The 18,533-nt window shown below is 44.3% G+C and overlaps 1 protein-coding gene across 1 annotated transcript in view; it reads right to left on the reverse strand.

Annotated features, from left to right (window-relative positions):
* Positions 1–18,533, reverse strand: part of LOC114816666 (formin-like protein 5) — a 70,254-nt gene that overhangs the window by 10,313 nt on the left and 41,408 nt on the right. The window contains exon 2 of the mRNA XM_029079370.2: positions 5,741–5,818. Within this exon, the coding sequence (XP_028935203.1) occupies positions 5,741–5,814 (74 nt within the window). The 5' untranslated portion in view covers positions 5,815–5,818. The remainder of the gene's footprint in view (positions 1–5,740; positions 5,819–18,533) is intronic.

Consider the following 18,533-nt stretch of genomic DNA (forward strand, 5'->3'; position numbering starts at 1 on the left):
AACAACGTTAGGGTATTTCATGTCCATGAAACAGTCACGGAAAAAAAGGTCATTAAAAATCCTTTAGTAGTTTTTGGTCTGATAATAATAATGGTTATTTTGTAATTATAAAACAATGATTTGGGGCATAGTCATGCTACCTATCAGAGGACCTCAAAGCATTTTAATTAGGGCTACCACACAGGGCTTCTCTGAGGCAGGTGTAATTTGTCATACTCTGAATCTCTAAGATTCTTGTCTTTAGGTTGGGCCAGAGTTGTTTCTCACTTTTCAAGTGGGTAAACAGGAGCACAGAGCTGTTGCAAGATCTGCTCTAAATTGGCCAGGGAGAGGCCTGAACACCATCCTATTCTTAGCCCTTTGGCTAATCACTAAGGCAGCTCCCCGAACCTTGGGTTTGAAGCCCTTCTGGAGTAGAATTTGGCCCTTGCAACTCAGGAAACCTTGACCATGTGCAGAGATGAGGCTTAAAATGGGTAGGCTCTCATAAGATCTAGGATCCATTACCAATGCTTAGCTCTGGTAGGCTTTCCTCTCCAATTATGGTAATAATAATAATGATGATAATGGTATTTGTTAAACACTTACTATGTGCCAGACACTGTACTATACACTGGGGTGGATACAAGCAGAACGGGTTGGACCCAGTCCCCGTTCCAGGTGGGGCTCACAGTTTCAATCCCCATTTTACAGATGAGGTAACTGAGGCAGTTAAACAACTTGCCCAAGGTCACACAGCAGACAAGTGGCGGAGCTGGAATTAGAACACATGACCTTCTGACTCCCAGGCCCATGCTCATTCCACTAGGCCGTGCTGCTCCAACTGCAAACATCCCAAGTGGCAGGATGCACTGATGCCTCTTGCCAAAGGCGCCAGAAACTAGGGCATGGCAAGGATAATTTCACCCGCCTTCCTCTGCCCCTCCCACCCCCACCACCCACCCCTTGGACAGCTGCCATCTGGAAAATCCACACCCACCTGGCAGGGAAGAACCTAGAGAGAGTGGACATTGAAACTTACAGAAGACGGTAGGCATTCAAAAGCATACACATTTGGGGAAAAAAAAATCAACACCTAAAACACCTAAAAAACCTAAACACCCATGTCCAAACCAAAGCAGGTGCGAAGGGCTACCGCTAGACTGCTCAGTCAGGTCGGTGCAAGGGGGACAAAGTTAGGAAGGGTGGAACACTGTCTCCTCGTTCCTACCTGCATCTGCCAGAAGCGGCTGGCTAGTAATAACGAGGATTGCTTTCCCCTTGGTTTTGTAAGAATGTGGAAAAGACCCTTCAACTTTAAGTCAGTCTGCTCTGGGTTCCAGCGGTTGCACCCACAGTGGGAAAGGTAGAACAGATTTAAATTTGGTGTTTTAGCCTTGCTTTATCTTGGGGAGATGAAACAGTAATAAAGAAGACTTTTTTTGGATATAAATGCCACCCTTGCCACCTTCCCTGGCTGCTTGGTGGAACAGAGGGCAGTGAACAGGAGGGAGCTCACCCAGACCCAACTAGATTTGACTCGCTGTAGGGCCTACGAGAGTCTTTCGCCTCGTTTGGTACCAAACTGTCTCTTTTTCGGTTGGTCTGTTCCCCGTCCTGGGTCTGATAGGGCATCGGACTCCTTCATTTTAAGTGCCTCAGCTCCTGTCACTGAGTTTTAAGATTTGAAAGCCGGTTCAGAGGGCCTTGAGAGGGGAACATGACCACTGGGGTGGAGGGCAATCAATCAATCATATTTATTGAGCGCATTTGCAGAGCAGTGGACTGACGCCATTCGGAACAAAATCGTACCGAATGCCTAGTCTGTGCAGAATACTGTACTAAGCACTTGGGAGAATACATTATAACTGAGATGGAAGACAAGAGGGGTTCTGTTGGAGAAATGCCTCAGGTCCGGGTGGACATCTACAAAACTCATTCATTCAGTTGTATTTATTGAGCACTTACTGTGTGCAGAGCACTGTACTAAGCTCTTGGAAATGTACAACACAACAATAAACAGTGACATGCCCTGCCCATACCAAACAGATAATGACTCTCCCCACCTTCAATGCCTTACTGACATCCCATCTCTTCCAAAAGGCTTTCCCTAAGTCCTCATTTCCTCTTCTCCCACTCCCTTCTGCATCACCCTGATTTGCTCCCTTTCTTCATGCCCCCTCTCCCAGCTTGGCAACACTTATTTATTTTATTTAATATTTCCATAATTTATTTAAAATTAAACATAAATTATAATTTATAATATATAACATTTAATTTATATAATTCATGTATAATTTATATTTATTTAATTGAGAAGCAGCGTGGCTTAGTGGAAAGAGTACGGACTTGGGAGTCAGAGGACATGGGTGCCAATCCCGGCTCTGCTGCTTGTCTGCTGTGTGACCTTGGGCAAGCCACTGTGAGCCCCACGTGGGACAACCTGATTACCTTATATCTCCCCCCGCCCTCAGAACAGTGCTTGGCCCACAGTAAGCGCTTAACACATACCCTCATTATTATTTAATTATATTAATGTCTGCCTCCCCCTCTAGAGGGTAAATGATAATAATAATAATAATGTTGGTATTTGTTAAGCGCTTACTATGTGCCGAGCACTGTTCTAAGCACTGGGGTAGACTCAAGGGAATCAGGTTGTCCCACGTGGGGCTCACAGTCTTAATCCTCATTTTACAGATGAGGTAACTGAGGCACCGAGAAGTTAAGTGACTTGCCCAAAGTCACACAGCTAACAAGTGATTCGCTTTGGGCGGGGAATGGGTCTACCAACTCTGTTGATATTGTCCTCTCTCACGTGTTCATACAGTACTCTGAACACAGTGAGTGCTCGATAAATACGATGGGTCGGTTTTGTTCCTAATGGTGTCATTTTGTTATTTGGCAGGGTGGGGGGGTGATGGGCGGGGTGTCACATGGATCTGGGCATCTGGAAGCTGCAAGTGACTAATTGCTCTGGGTGGGCCAGGCCCAGGTTCACAGGCCCAGTCTGGTGGCTTGGCCTTTGGGCCCAGAGACCTTGGCCAGGCTCCGGCGGCTGCAGCTGGTGCCGCCTGCATTGAGGAACACCTTTACTGGGAACCTAGAGCCCCTGAAGTAGACCTCGCCTCTATCACTCCCCGTTCAGATTGTGCCCTCCTCAGGGGGCTTGGGAGTCTGAAGGATCTGGGTTCTAATGCCGCCTCCATCGTACATCTGCTGCGTGACCTCGAGCAAGTCCCTGAACTTCTCTGTGCCTTGGCTGTAAAATGGGGCTTAAGAGTGTGACTATGTCCAACTTGATTAACTTGCAAGTATCCCAGCGCTTGGAATAATGCTTGGTAGACAGTAAGCACTTGGCAAGTACCATTATTATTATTATTATTATTATCTACCCCAGAGTTTAGCACGGTTCTTGGCCCATAGTGCTTAATAAATATCAGCACTGCCGGTGAAGTGAGGCATTTGCTTCTACTGTACGAGTCATTAGGGTCTTCAGTCAATCAATCAGTGGAATGTATTATGCACTTAATGTGTGCAGAGCACTGTACTAAGAGCTTGGGAGAGTACAGTATAAGAGAGTTGGTAGACACATTCCCTGCCCACACTGAAAAACAGGTTAATTATCTGGGGCTGGAGAACAGACTGCCTAGAGGTGCCCTTATCAGCAAGCAGGCACTGCTCTGCTTGGCATCAGCAAAACTGCCCCGGAGGCCAGTGACTGGCATTTCCAGAATTGTCTGGAACCACAGGACTGGGGATAATTGGGGGACCTGGAATGCCTCTTCTGGGTACCTCACTGAGGAGCTGCATTCTCTGTTCTACAGTGCTTCTCTCCAACTGGAGTATAGTACGCTCCTCGGGGACCCTGACAACTCAATCCATCAATGGTATTTATTTGGTGCTTACTGTGTGCAGAGCACTGTACTAAGCGCTTGGGAGAGTACAATACGACTGAGTCAGTAGGCACGTTCTCTGATATGCCGTGTTTTCGAGGGCATTAGAATGTTGAGAATGTCCAGCATGAATTACTGAGGAGATTGAAAAGTTTTCATCACAATCTGGTGTTTAGCCCCAGGCAATTTAGCTCTATCAACAGAGCTGGTGCCTGGCTCTGCCTATAGTAAGTGCTTAATAAATACATTTGAATGATTAATAATGATGATAATAATAATGATAATGGTATCGGTTAAGCACTTACTAGGTGCCAGTCACTGTACTAAGCACTGGGGTGAATAGAAGCAAATTGGCTTGGACACAGTCCTTGTCCCACATGGGGCTCAGAATCTTCATCCCCATTTTACAGATAAGGTAACTGAGACACAAGAGACGATAAATAATTCATCCAAGGTCACAGCTGGGATAAGAACCCAGGTCCGTCTGACTCCCGGACCTGTGCTGTAATCACTAGGTCATGCTGCTTCTCTGTTGCCGAATTGTACATTCCAAGTGCTTAGTACAGTGCTCTGCACATAGTAAGTGCTTAATAAATACTATTGAATGAATGAATGATTGATTAATTGACTGATTTGTGGGCAAAACATCCAAAGTGATGGGATCAAGGCTCAACCATCATTTTTGACAGACAAGGCCATCATCATTATGAATCACAGAAAGAACGGGGAAGTGAGAAAAGTCTATGGCGGTCAGGGGCCGGAGGGACGAATCCCTCTACTCCCAGTCTGGGCAAGGAGTCCTGACTTGGTTGCACTGCTTTCGATTCTACCTAATGCCAAGGTCAGATGCGATGGTGGCCTAGCTCCTGGGGGAGGAGGGGAATGTGCCAGGTGAGAAAACAAGATAAGGAGGTGCCTGACTTCAAGCTTCATGCTTCACCCTCTGAAAATTAAATATTGCACATTTCGATCCCCTGAGTGAAACCCTTCTCAAACTGCAGCTCCTCCAAGGGGCTAACTCATTTCTCCACCCCCATTCTGTCACTTCAGCACTTCTGCATCACCTACGCACTAGGGTACTCATTTCCTAAATGCTTGGGGACTCCCCCCTGGTAGTTTAGTTGCACAACTTTAAAATTTTGTTGCTTCCCCCTACCTGAAACTTAATTTAGTGTTTGTCTACCCAGCTAGGGTGTAAACACCCTGAGAAGCAGCGTGGCCTAGTGGATAGAGCATGGGCCTGGGAGTCACACAGAGGACATGGGTTCTAATACCGGCTCTGCCCCTTGTCTGCTGTGTGACCTTGGGCAGGTCACTTCACTTCTCTGGGCCTCAGTGACCTCATCTGTAAAATGGGGATTAAGACTGTGAGCCCCTGTGGGACAGGGACTGTGTCCCACCTGATGGAGAAGCAGTGTTGCTCAGTGGAAGGAGCATAGGCTTTTTAGGAGTCAGAGGTCATGGGTTCTAATGCTGGCTTCGCCACTTGTCAGCTGTGTGACTTTGGGCTAGTTACTTAACTTCTCTGTGCCTCAGTTACTTCATCTGTAAAATGGGGATTAAGACTGTGAACCCCACATGGGACAATCTGATTGCCTTGTATCTGCCCCAGTGCTTAGAACAGTTCTTGGCACATAGTAAGCGCTTAACAAATATTACAATTATTATGATTATTATTAGCTTGGCTCTACCCCTATTATAGTGCCTGGCACATAGTAAGACCTTAACAAATACCATAAAAAAGTGTTGTGTCTACTAATTCTATCATACTCATCAACGGTCAGTCCCGTAATATATGCATTTTTCCCCAATCCCTTCCTACTTGATTCACATTCAGAAGTTTACTGTATATTTGCTCTGGATCCCACCTTCTAGCAGGGTCAGGAATGGTGGCCTCCTGGGTGTTTCTATTTCCTCTGCCTGTCCTGGGTATCAGCAGCATGCTCCTGTAGATGAAAAATAAAAAGTACCCAATTTAGGTCAAAATAGGGATAAAAGTCCCCTTTAATTTATATACTGGAGGATTGTTCTTGAGCAAATTCAAGTGGATCCAAGAGAAGAAATCAGAGGGATGTCAGTGGGTGAAATTCAGAATGGGGAAGGAGAGGAAGGGGTAGAAGACATGGGAACCTGCCTCTTCTCTGAAGAACACCTGCTGCCCTTGGCCCTCCATCCACCATCTGGCCACAGAGCATTCACTAGCCAGACCATTCGGAGATGTTTTAAAAACACTTAAATGCCCTGCTTTGAAAGCGCCTTAATAATAATATTACAATATATGGTAATTGTTAAGTGCTTACCAATGTGCGAGGCTCTATTCTAAGCGCTGGGGTAGAAACAAGGTAATCCAGTTGGACGCAGTCCCTGTTTCACATGGGACTCACAGTCTTAATCCTCACATTAAAATCACCATGAAACTAAAGTGTAAACTTACAGAAAAGCTTGCCACCTGGCCCCTTTCACTGATGAAGGATAGGAAAAACAGATGAACATCAAATGGTGGAGGAAAGGGAGACTGAGAAGGGGAAATGAGAAGGCATAAAAAGGGGAGAATAGAGGGAAAGTGAAAGGGAGGGAGAGAGGGAAAGGAAAAGGGACAGAAAGAAAGGAAGAATAGTTCTCCATCCATCTGACTTGGATGCAGACTATATACATTTATTTCTTGCGTTTTCTGTTACACATGGGTTTTTGTTATGTTCTTTGTCTTTCCTTCTTAAAGGTCTTCTGTTGAATAGCCTTTTGTCCTTTGTTCTGCTCTTTCTCTTTCCCTTTTAATGCCCCACCTCTCTTCTTATCAACCCTCAACTCACCTTCCAGTATCTTAGTCAATTTCCTTCTTCTCTTACATTCTCTCTCTTTTCTCTTCTCCCCACTTCCTTTTCCTCTGTCCCTCGCATAGATTCTGTTCACTCCAAATTTATTGCATCTTTTCTCCCTGCCACCCTATTCTTCTCACCCAGTCCTCTCCCCATCCTTATGCAAAGACTGAGCAAAGCTATTAACACCATTAACAGGAAGTGCTCCTTCTCGAGATGTTTACCCATTTAATCAATCAATCGTATTTACAGAGTGCTTACTTTGTAGAGATTACTGGAGTAAGCAGTTGAGAGAGTAAAATATAACAGACACGTTCTCCCACAACGAGGTTACAGTGTAGATAGGGAGACATACAAATGAATTAAGGATATGTAAATAGGTGCTGTGGGGTTGAGGGGTGGGGGTGTGAATAAAGGGATCAAATCGGGGCAACTGAAGGGAGTGGGAAAAAAGAAAATGAGGACTTAATCAGGGAAGGTCTCTTGGAAGAGATGTGTCTTCAATCAGACTTTGAAGGTGGGGAGAGTAACTGTCTATTGGATGTGAAGAGGGAGGGCATTCTAGTCCAGAAGCAGGATGTGGGTGAGAGGACCACGGTGAGACATTTTAGTAGTTGGCATCAGAAGAGCGAAGTGTGCGGACTGGGTTGTAGTAGGAGAACAGCGAGGTGAGATGGGAGGTGGAAAGGGGATTGAGTGCTTTGAAGCCAATGGCAAGGAGTTTCTGTTTGATGTGGAGGTGGCCGGGCAACCACTGGAGGTTCCTGAGAAGTGGGGAAACACGAACTGAATATTTCTTTAGAAAAATGATCTGGCAGCAGAATGAAGTATGGACTGGGGCAGGGAGAGACAGGAGGCAGGGAGGCCAGCAAGGAGGCTGATACAGTAATCAAGATGGGATGGATAAGTGCTTGGATTATCATGGTAGCAGTTTGGATGGAGAAGGAAGGGTGGATTTTAATGATGTGAAGGTTGAACTGACAGGATTTAGTGATAGATTAACTACGTGGGTGGAATGAGAGAGACGAGTCAAGTAAAACACCAAGGCTATGGGCTTGTGAGACAAAAAGGAGGATGATACGGTCTAAAGGGATGAGAAAGTCACGGGGAGGATAGGGTTTGGGTGGGAAGATAAGGGGTTCTGTTTTGGACACGCTAAGTTTGAGATGACGGCAAGGCATCCAAGTAGAGATGTCTTGAAGACAGGAGGAAATGCGAGACCGCAGAGAGGGAGAGATCAGGGCTGGAGATGTAGATTTGGGAATCATCCATACTTAGCAGTAGATTTCAGTGTTGCCCTGCTGGGCCCCTCCTGGCCTTCTAAAAACAATTCCAACAGTGTGTGTGCACATATCACCCTCACAACTGTCTTCCCCTCTCCCCCAAACCACTCTTGGTCCTACAGCACGGAAGGCCTATACCCTACTTTCACACCTATCGCCTTAAATCCCAGCAAACACCTAATGCCCTCCCCCTGAGTCTTTTCATATCCCTACCCCCCTGCTAACAAGTTTTTCCTCAGTCATTACAAGAATCACTCAGTGCAACTAATTGCCAATTGAATAGTCCCAGACAGCTGCAATTATCTAAATGTCTCCCTATTAACCATCAGAATGGTTAGGGCCTCATAATCCAATTTGGGAGAGAATGCTAATTGAAATCTAATAAAGCTAACATCCCCATGATTAGGTATCAGAATCGGGTTCTCATATTGTTGGATTACCGTGGGATCCCTTCGGGTCACAGGAGAACGACTCCTAACCTTTAAAGGCCAGCGCCTGGGCCTTCTTTTCTCTAACCACGGACTGCCTTTCCTCTGGAAGGGACAGAGACAGGAGAGGCAAAAAGTTTCTTCCAAATGTCAATGCCATCTAGTGGCCCTATCCTGGAATACCAGAGAAAAGCTCCTTTCCCCCCGCAGGTGGGCAAATAGCAGCAGCTTTCTGCCACCAAATTCTCCCATTCTCTCTGATTTCGACCCTTCGAAGACTCCGAGAGTGTGTAATTGCCAGCCGCAGGCCTGGAGAGGGGACGGCTGAACGCTCAGCAGGACGAGACTCAAGGATCCCAGCTCTGTATGGCCCCGCGCAGACTCCCCCGGCTAATCCCCAGACTCGATAACAATAATAAAAATAATGATGGTAGTTGTTAAGCACTTAGTATGTGCCAAGCACTGTTCTAAGCACTGGGGCAGATACAAGATAATCGGTTGTCCCACTTGGGGCTCACAGGCATAATCCCCATTTTACAGCACTGTACTAAAAGCTGGGATTGATATATGTCGGACACAGTCCCTGTCCCACATGAGGCTTACAGTCTAAATTGGAGGGTGAACAAGTATGTGATCCCCAGATGAGGAAGCTGAATCACAGATAAAAACAGTGACTATAGATTAGTTAAGCACTTATTATGTGCCATCTGGACGTACTAAGCACTGGGGTAGATACAAGTTAATCAAGTGGCCATAGTCCCTATCCAACAAGGGGCTCACAGTCTAAGAAGGAAGGAGAACAGGCACTGAATGTCCATTTTACAGATGAGGAAACTGAGGCACTAAGTTAAGTGACTCATCCAAAGTCACAAAGCAGGCAAGTAGCAGAGCTGGAATTAGAACCCAGTTCCTCTGACTCCCAGGCCCATGTTCTTTCCTCTAGGCCACGCTGCTTCTCAGGACAGAGAAAAGCACGGTGCATGAAATAAGGGCTCTAACTTTCCCTACTTAAGGAAGAGAGTAGGGTTTATCCCCTTATCAAGTAATCAATCAGTGGTATTTATTTTTTGAGTACTCACTGTGTGCAGAGCACTGTACTAAACTCTTGGGAGAATACAAAAAAATAGACACAAATCCTGCTCACAAGGCCCTTACAGACTAGAGACAGATATTAAATAAACTACAGTGGATAGGTACATGAGAGCTTTGGGGGCAGGGTGAAAAATCAAAGTGCTTAATGGGTAGCCATTCAAGTCAGAGTTTGTGGTGTCACGTACTGAGATTAGACACAGAGGAAACTATTAGTACATGCTGATGGAAAGTGTAAGCAGGAAGACAGAAGACTTTTTCCACAGTTCGAACCTACTGTAACTGCTCATATTATGTTGTTTCTCTTGCATCAGAAACTGTAGTTCCGGATCCCCAGTACACCCAAACTGGTCTTGCCCTGATGCTGCTATAGCCCCTATATTCTGTGCTGAGAAGAGCTGTAACAAGTTTACCCATATATTTTCCCAAGCTTCTTGTCCTCCATCCTGGGGAAGGACAGAAAAGAACTGGAAGAAAGTAGAAAAACTCTTTCTCCTCTAAAGCTCCTGCCAGAGAAGGTGGGGTATCCCACCTGTTTAGTACTGGAGATCTTAAAAAACTTGTTTACCTTTCTCCTCTTGCTAAGAGAAACATTCTTCCGTGGTCTTCTGCTAAGAGGACCCTACCTCCTCTCCCAACTAGACGAGTTTCTTCAAGTAGTAGAAGACTTGTGCAAAACAGAAGACCTCATCTTCCCACTCAAACCCTGTCTTCCCCGAGACTTTCCCATCACTGCAGAGTGAGGGGAAACTCAGGACTACCAAGGAATTGGGGTGCATGGGTGCTAATTTTTCACTTTGAGTGTGCATGTGTTTGGGGTGGGGGAGAAGGGATTTTAGAAGGATGACGGAGAGAGCAGATTTTAAAGAAAATAAATCAGAAAGCCACCATTTCGAATCTTCTCAGCCTTCTCAGGTCTTGTCAAAGACCTGGTGTTAATGGGGCTTGGAGTCCATCTCAACAAAGCAGTGGGGACAATTGCCCTGTCACCCCTGTGGAGGGGTCACCTATGGCTAGGGGGACGTGCCACTAGATTTCCAAGCACTTAGTACATTGCTCTACACACAGTAAGCGCTCAATAAACACGATTGAATGAATGAATAGGGGTTAGATGCAGGGAGGCAGATGGGGCAGGAGTGCAGAAAGGGGAGAAGGCAGGCAGAGGAGAAGAATTATACTTTACCGGCATGTTGACGTATTTCTAAATTTGAAAATGATCTGGTCACTTTCCATGCTGGGTGAAGAAACTAATTTGCAGAGGTCCCTGTTCTCATGACAAATAGTCCCTCCCCTGGTTTCTCCAGAGTGAATATTCATACTGCTACTACTACTACTACTACTACTAATAATAATAATAGTATTTGTTAAGCACTTAGTATGCGTCACATAGTACTGTACAGCACCGTATGAAGCAGTGGGGTAGATACTAGCAAATCCGGTCGATCACGGTTCCTGTCCCACATGGGGCTCACAGTCTTAATCTCCATTTTTCAGTTGAGGTAACTGAGGCACAGAGAAGTGAAGTAATAATAATAATGTTGGTATTTGTTAAGCGTTTACTATGTGCAGAGCACTGTTCTAAGCGCTGGGGCAGATTCAGGGTAATCCGGTTGTCCCACATGAGGCTCACAGTTAATCCCCATTTTACAGATGAGGGAACTGAGGCACAGAGAAGTTAAGTGACTTGCCCACTGTCACACAGCTAAGTGGCAGAGCCAGGGTGAAGTGACTTGCCCAAGGTCACAAAGCAGACAGATGGTGGATCTGGAATTAGAACCCAGGTCCTTCTGCCTCACAGGCCCCTGCTCTATCCGCCAAGCCACACTGCTGCTCCAGCAAGCTGCTCCTTGATGAGTAGTGCATCTCCTTCTTCCTTGCTCCCTACAGCCTAGATGCTGAGGGACAATACAATACCAAGAGATCTGGATGTTGCATCTTGTGTCAAATGAGCCCAGAGGTTATTAGGTTTTAATTAGCATTTGCTGAACCAATCAATGCAGTTCATTTAGTCATTCAAACAGTTAATGGTGGGACATTTAGGTAATTCAAAAGTTGAGCATTCTCCCTTGTTTTTATTGAAAAAAGATTGATCTCCAGGACATTGTTTGGATGTGGAATTGCAACTAGTACTCTGGAAGAGAGGTTGGGAGAGTGTTCACTTCAGCTTTCTCACCTGAACTTGAATAAAGCTTTTCTATTCTTGCCTTACAAAAAGTAAAATAAACGAAGAGTGCCATTTCTCTCTCTCTCTAGATTGTAAGCTCGTTGGGGGCAGCGAACGTGTCTACCGACTCTGTTCTACTGTGCTCTGCCAAGCGCTGAGAACAGTGCTCTGTATGCAGTAAGCGCTCAGTAAATACGAATGACTGCAGCGGGGTGGGGGAATGTAAGTTTCTCCTGGAGATGGGTCAGACATCCTCCTGGTTCCATTAACTTTTGCTTATCAACCGAACCACAAGAGGGCAGCAATGACTAAAAATGATTCCCTAATACAAGTGGGGATTTGAAAGATTTCCCTTAAATAAACGCATCTCCCTCCATTTCCTAAAGGGCTCGAAGCTTTCCTTAGAAAGATTTCTCTTCCCCTCATATACCTGCCTTAATGTCTGGTCATTTTTCTTTCACAGTCTCCAAAGTGTCTGTAGGCCCAGAATTGACTCGTAACTTTTCCTACCATCCCATTTCATCGGGCTGAGCAGAACTTGAGGGCGGGGTTTGGGGAAAAGTGGGAAATAGCACATTTCTTAGGAGAACTAGGCCAGCCTGTTATAAGATCCTGCAAAATGAAGACCAATTTCTTAAATGGGACCTCAGAGTGTGTTCTAGATAATAGTAATTGTAATTGTATTTAAGTGCTTTCTATGTCCCAGGCACTGTACTAAGTGCGGGGTAGATACCAACTAATCAGGTTGGACACAGTCCTTTCTACATGGAGCTCGGAGTCTTAATCCTCATTTTACAGATGAACTGAGGCACAGAGAAGTTAACTGACTTGCTCAGCAGACAAGTGATGGAGCTGGGATTAGAACCCAGGTCTTCCAACTCCAAGGCTCATATTGTTTCCGTTAGGCACCGCTGGTTCTCAGTGTGATCAGGCTCTCTACAATACACATGGAATGCTAACGTTTACTCATAAACACTTCTCTTAACTATTTTTTTTTACAGTATTATGTGTTTACTATGTTCTATGCACTGTACTCTGGGGGAGATAAGAGCTAATCATGCTGAACACAGTCCATGTCCCACTTGAGGCTCACAGTTTTAACCCCATTTTACAGATGAGGTAAGCGAGGCACAGAGAAGTGAGGTGACTTGCCCGAGATCACACAGCAGACAAGTGGCAGAGCTGGGATTAGAACCCAGGTCCTTCTGACTCCCAGGCCCATGCTCTATCCACTAGACCACACTGCTTCTATACTAGAGACAAGCTTTGTCTCTGACACAGTTATTTCTCTGACTTTTAACTATTTTGTCCCTAAATGACTCTAGGCCCCATTCTATAAATATGAGCAGATGTGGAACATGTCTACTTCTGGATTCTGGGGTTCATTTCTTTTTGAAATGAAATAGTGATCCAGATGTAAGGTGATCAAGCCACTCCCTGATGTTTTTAATTGCAGTTGACACTGCTTTCAGAATTTCACAGGATGAACTTGCTGATTTCTGGACAATACCTCATTCTATATGGAGGATTAAATTAGGCTTTTTTAAAATTTTAAATTTTTCTTCCCTGAGCTTTGTCCACTGGACAAGAGCCCTATGAACTCAGGAGCTGATCTCATGGGTTTGATGTGTTAAAGAAATCCTGAAAGGGTGGTGAAAAGGAATTATTTTCTTTTTCCTTTATGGTCTAAATATTAGGATGATTATCTGATGCATCTGCATCACGAGCTTCCGGAGTTTTTAGTTAATTAAACTTTTTCTCCAGAAGAGGGTGGGTTACTGCACATCATGAAAAGGATGATAATATCTTGTTCCCATTTCCTTCAAAGCAACCATCCTCTTGTTTATGCACATTAAGTGCTTGTATTTCTCCCAGTTTAATGCACTTTGAGGGTATATTTTTCATTTTATTAGGCATTGCTACTTTCCAGCTGTACCTTTGTGAGGGCATGTGAATTCCGCAGCAAGTTCTTCATGGCTTAGTGGATAAAAAGCACAAGGCTGGGAGTCAGAGGACTTGGGTTCTAATCCTGACTCCACCACTTGCTGGCTATGTGACCTTGGGCAAGTCATTTCACTTCCTCTGTGCCTCAGTTTCTTCCACTGCAAAATGGGGATTTAATATTCTCCCTCCTACTTAGACTGTGAGCCCCATATAGGACAGGGTCTGCATCTGACCCGATTAACGTAACAAGTACTATAAAAAAAGTTATTGGTCAACTGTACCTGAGAAATCCTTTCCATTATTACTCTACTCTACATTTATTCTGAGGGACCCTGACACCAGGGCTGTCCCATTTATGTAATGTCTTTGACCTCAAGACCAAGGCAGTTCTTGAGACATATACTGAATTTTCTGCAGCAACTATCTATCCTGAAAGGTTTGGGGTTCTTCTATTGGGAACTGAATTTTCCAAGCAGAGTTGAATCAGTCATTATTTCTCTGTTTAAAGTTTCAGTGAGTCTGCCTGGCCATCTGGCTGGTTAAATTCCAGAATGGAAGATTTACCAGCAGCCTTCCCAAGTTCCCTGTCAATCATATTTATTGAGCACAAACTGTGTGCAGAGCACTGTACTACACACTCAGGTGAGGACAATACAATATGCTAGAGTTGGTAGACTCGTTCCCTGCCCACAACGAGCTTACAGTCTAGAGGGGGAGACAGATATTAATATAAATCAATAAATTATGGATACGTTCATAAGTGCTGTGGGGACAGGGTGGGGGTGAATAAAGGGAGCAAATCAGGGTGACACAGAAGGGAGTGGGAGAAAAGGAAATGAGGGCTTAATCAGGGAAGGCCTCTTAATGGAGATGTGTCTTCAATAAGGCTTTGAAGATGGGAGAGTAATTGTCTGATGGACATGAAGAGGGAGGCATTCCAGGCCAGAGATAGGAGGTGGGTGAGAGGTCAGAGGTGAGATAGACAAGATCAAGGTAGAGTGAATAGGTTGGCATTAGAGAAGAGGAGTATGTGGGCTGTGTTGTAGTAGGACAGTGGCAAGGTGAGGTAGGAAGGGGGAGAGCTGATTGAGGGCTTTAAAGGCAATGGTAAGGAGTTTCTGCTTGATGTAGAGATGGATGAGAAACGGTTCTTGAGGAGTAGGGAATCATAGACTGAACATATTTGTAGAAAAATGATCTGGACAGGAGAGTGGAGTATGGACTGGAGAGGGGGGAAACAGGAGGCAGGAAGGTCAGCAAAGTTGGTGCAGTAATCACGGAGGGAGAGGATGAGTGATTGGAATTCCTCACAATGAAACCCAACCCGCAGCTCTGCTTACAAGTGTCTGCATCCCCAAAGCAGCTGCTTTCTTAGAAACGGGTGCAGGGACCACAGGGCTGGCTGATCTGATACTATGAGAAATCAGTGAAGCCCTTTGAACCTCTGGAGAAGGGAAGTTGGCGGAATGGGAGTTTGCCAGGGGAGTTGGAAACAAACCAAGGAGGGGGCAATGCTGGCAAAGCCACCATAACCGGTAAGAAACATGCAAGGATGGGGAAATTTGGACAGCTTGTGGGTGAGGTGGTCACAGGGCTGCCAGGTTTTTATTGCCTTCCCATTGATTTTCAAATAACAAACTGCTTTAGACTCAACCCCATGGCCCCGCTGAGTAGGTCAGGCCAAAGAATAGGCCTTTGGCAGCTCTGTCCTTGGCCTGGCCAAGCCTAGGAAGAGAGATGGGCTGAACATTTTCTGCCTTTTTCAGCAATTTGGGCAGCTGCCCTGGAACTATAGCCACACTCTAGACTGATCTGATAGCTATAATCAGTGGTATTTACTGAGCGCTTACTATGTGTGGAGAGCTGTACTAAGTGCTTGGGAGAGTAACCTACACCAGAATTAGACACCTTCTCTGCCCAAAATGCGCTTTTGGTCAGGAGGGGGAGACAGACATTAAAAGGAATAAATAAATTATACCATAGAATTTAAAGATATAATGAATCAATCTCTCTGGCCAGTGTTACCTTTAGAAGCAGAATATTGTAAAATAATATTGTATTCAGAAGCAGAGTAATGGAACTCCAACTGTTGTCAAAGTGTGTGTGTGTATGTGTTTTGCCAACTGTTGTTGATTCCAGAAATGTAATTTCACTTGATGGATTTTACTGTAATTAACACAGGAATTTGTACCAACGACAAACTCTTAACTTTATTATCCTGGGAGAATTATGAACTGTACGCACTTAAAAAATAGGATTCACTTTCTGCACGAGGGCTGTAATGCTAATGGGTCTTGAGAACCTTCTGGGATTCTGCCCTTCGGTACTACAATCGGGGTTTCTGCTCTGTGAATTCTAAACACAGTTTACCTGGAGCATTTCATCTTAAATGGCATTTAATAGAAATCATGAGCCCTTCAGGGCAGGGACCTGCCTTTCTTTCCGAGACCTAGTGGTCTTAGAGCACTAAGTATCCCGATGGAGCTACATAAAGACTATACATATGGTTACTCATTTTAATCTGGCAGAGATCTGCCCTGATATTTCAGAATGCACAGAATGATATGGAACTTAAATGAGCGCTTTATGCATTAATGCTCTTATTGGGCTTTGTCATCTATTTTAATCCTAGGCAAATTCATTATGCCTTGATATGTAGGCAGGAGAGAGGTTCCACGGCAGCAGGGGCCAGCCCATACATTTCCTCAAATTGGAGCAGAGAACAATCCCCTTACTGGGGATGACTGAGTTTAAGAAAACAAGCAAACAAAGGAAAAAAAAACCCCAAACTAACCTGCGATAGCAAACCCCAACTTTCAGGATAGGGTCCACCTGCAGGTCTGAGTTCAGTTAACAAGTTGGGCACTGCCAAGGCGTAGCTGCCCTTTCAAACCTCCGCTTAGGAAACTAATTAACAGGATGATTAAAAAAAAAGGCAGGAAAAGCTTTTGTCTTCTTTGTTGGTGATGTTAAAAAAATAGTAATTCTAATTAGCAATAATTAAAATTTAATTAAGGAGCTTTCCACAATCCCTGCCCCCTCCCTCCTCACCCCGTGCTTTGCCAGCTCTCAGTTGCCGGAGCTGTTCTCATCCCTGTGGTGCTGGATTGCAGCTTAATCACCAAGCCCTAGATCACGGCTAATCCTGCCTTGAGCAATAATCACTGCTGCCCTCCAACAGCGACAAGTATGGATTTGGGACATTAAGAACAGGGCCAATTACTTTTTTCAGGTCTGTGATCAGATGTATACATTGTGATTCCGCCCTCTTTATATTGACAGATTACAGCTGCAATTGTTTTTACTATTTTCCTTTGCCCGGTCAATCCTCCTTGCCTCTTCCATATTGGGCCAAAAAAAGGGCAGAAGGAGGACCCCAGGAGAATACTAATTACTTCAACCAAAACTGCAAGTTTTAGGTCTTAAAGGTAAACATGGAAATGAACTAGAAGATGACTGAAATAATTGATTTTGCTCATTTTCAAAAAAAAGGAAAGCATTTGAGCGATTTAAATGACGACAGACTGCTTTACTGGGGACGAACCCAGTTAAGCAAAATAGAGCCATTTATGGATTAAGCAAAATGGATTTAAATTTTTTAATCCATCAGATACAAAATACGTACTTCAAGATGCACAGAGTTTAAATCTCTCTGGCCAGTGTTACCTTTAGAAGCAGAATATTTTGAAGTTGCAAAAACTCTATCGCTTCCTTTGCCCTAGTTTAGGGCCATAAGGATTAATCACGTAGTTTACAGGGAAGAAAAATATGATTTTGTAATATATCATGAGTGAAAGAAAAAAGAGAACTCGTCCAGAAAAAGTGGAAAATTACTTTTTTTAAAAGCTACCGGGCTAAGAAATATAACCTCAGCTCTGTAATTATTAAAGGAAGGGCTCTGTATCTGCTCCATTATCTTAATTATGTTTCTGGAGCAAACATTATTTCAATGTGATAAAAGATGACATGACACTAAAGGTAAAGCTAGAGCAGATGTTACATGAGTAACAAGCCAATAGGCCCACATTCTAGTAATTTCTTCCCCACTAGACATGTTCTCATTAATCTGTGATTAATAGGATTTGAGTATAGTAAATGATGATGATCTATTGTCTGTCTTTGTCGAACACCATGGAGAGAGCAATTTGTCAGCTCAGCTTTTGTGCGACTATTTAATAGCAAAGAGGGAGAGAGAAAAGACACTAATCTTCTAATTGGCATCTACAGAGAAAGGTCTAGGAGAACACACTGCCTGTCTGGAAATCGCCTGAATGTAATTCCTATGCCTGAGAAGAGAAAGATAGAAAGCATGTGAGGACGGTATGTATCTTTTAATCGCACCTCAACTGGAACAAAGAAGAAAAAAGAAAGAAGAACGATGAAACAACTCCGAAGTGGCCACTAATGCTGAAAGTCTGACTTGGGTTAGCTCCATCCCAGGGCTCCTTGACCATGGGCTTTCTAAAAGGGAGAGAGTCTTCTTGTTCAGAAATGAGAAAGGCAAACAAAACTCCCTGTGAAAGTAAAAAAAAACAAAAACAAAGCAAAACAAAACAAAAAAAACCCCAGGGAGCCTGCAGAATAGCCTAATGCTAAGTTTCTCTGGTTCTACCAAGTTAGGCTCATTAAACCAGATGCTAATTGATGACTGGGCTTGGATAGTACATTGTGGACATTAAAGAAAAAAAGCCTGGTTTCCTGCTTATGCTCCCAAATACAAAACTAGTGGAATTAGCACTGCAAATCTATAAATCTTGCTCACTACGATAGAAATCCAACTGTCCTTAATGGTTTATGGGTATTCCTGCTTTGAGGAAGGTAGATACATGAGATGACCTCTGCAGTTCCCTACGAGCCCAGGAATTCTATCATTTTAGTATCTCTCAACATTTCTAAGTCTCCACTAACTGAACTGCAAACACAGCTAATAAATGCAC

Source organism: Ornithorhynchus anatinus, chromosome 14, assembly GCF_004115215.2.
Source record: "Ornithorhynchus anatinus isolate Pmale09 chromosome 14, mOrnAna1.pri.v4, whole genome shotgun sequence".
NCBI lineage: Eukaryota > Metazoa > Chordata > Mammalia > Monotremata > Ornithorhynchidae > Ornithorhynchus > Ornithorhynchus anatinus.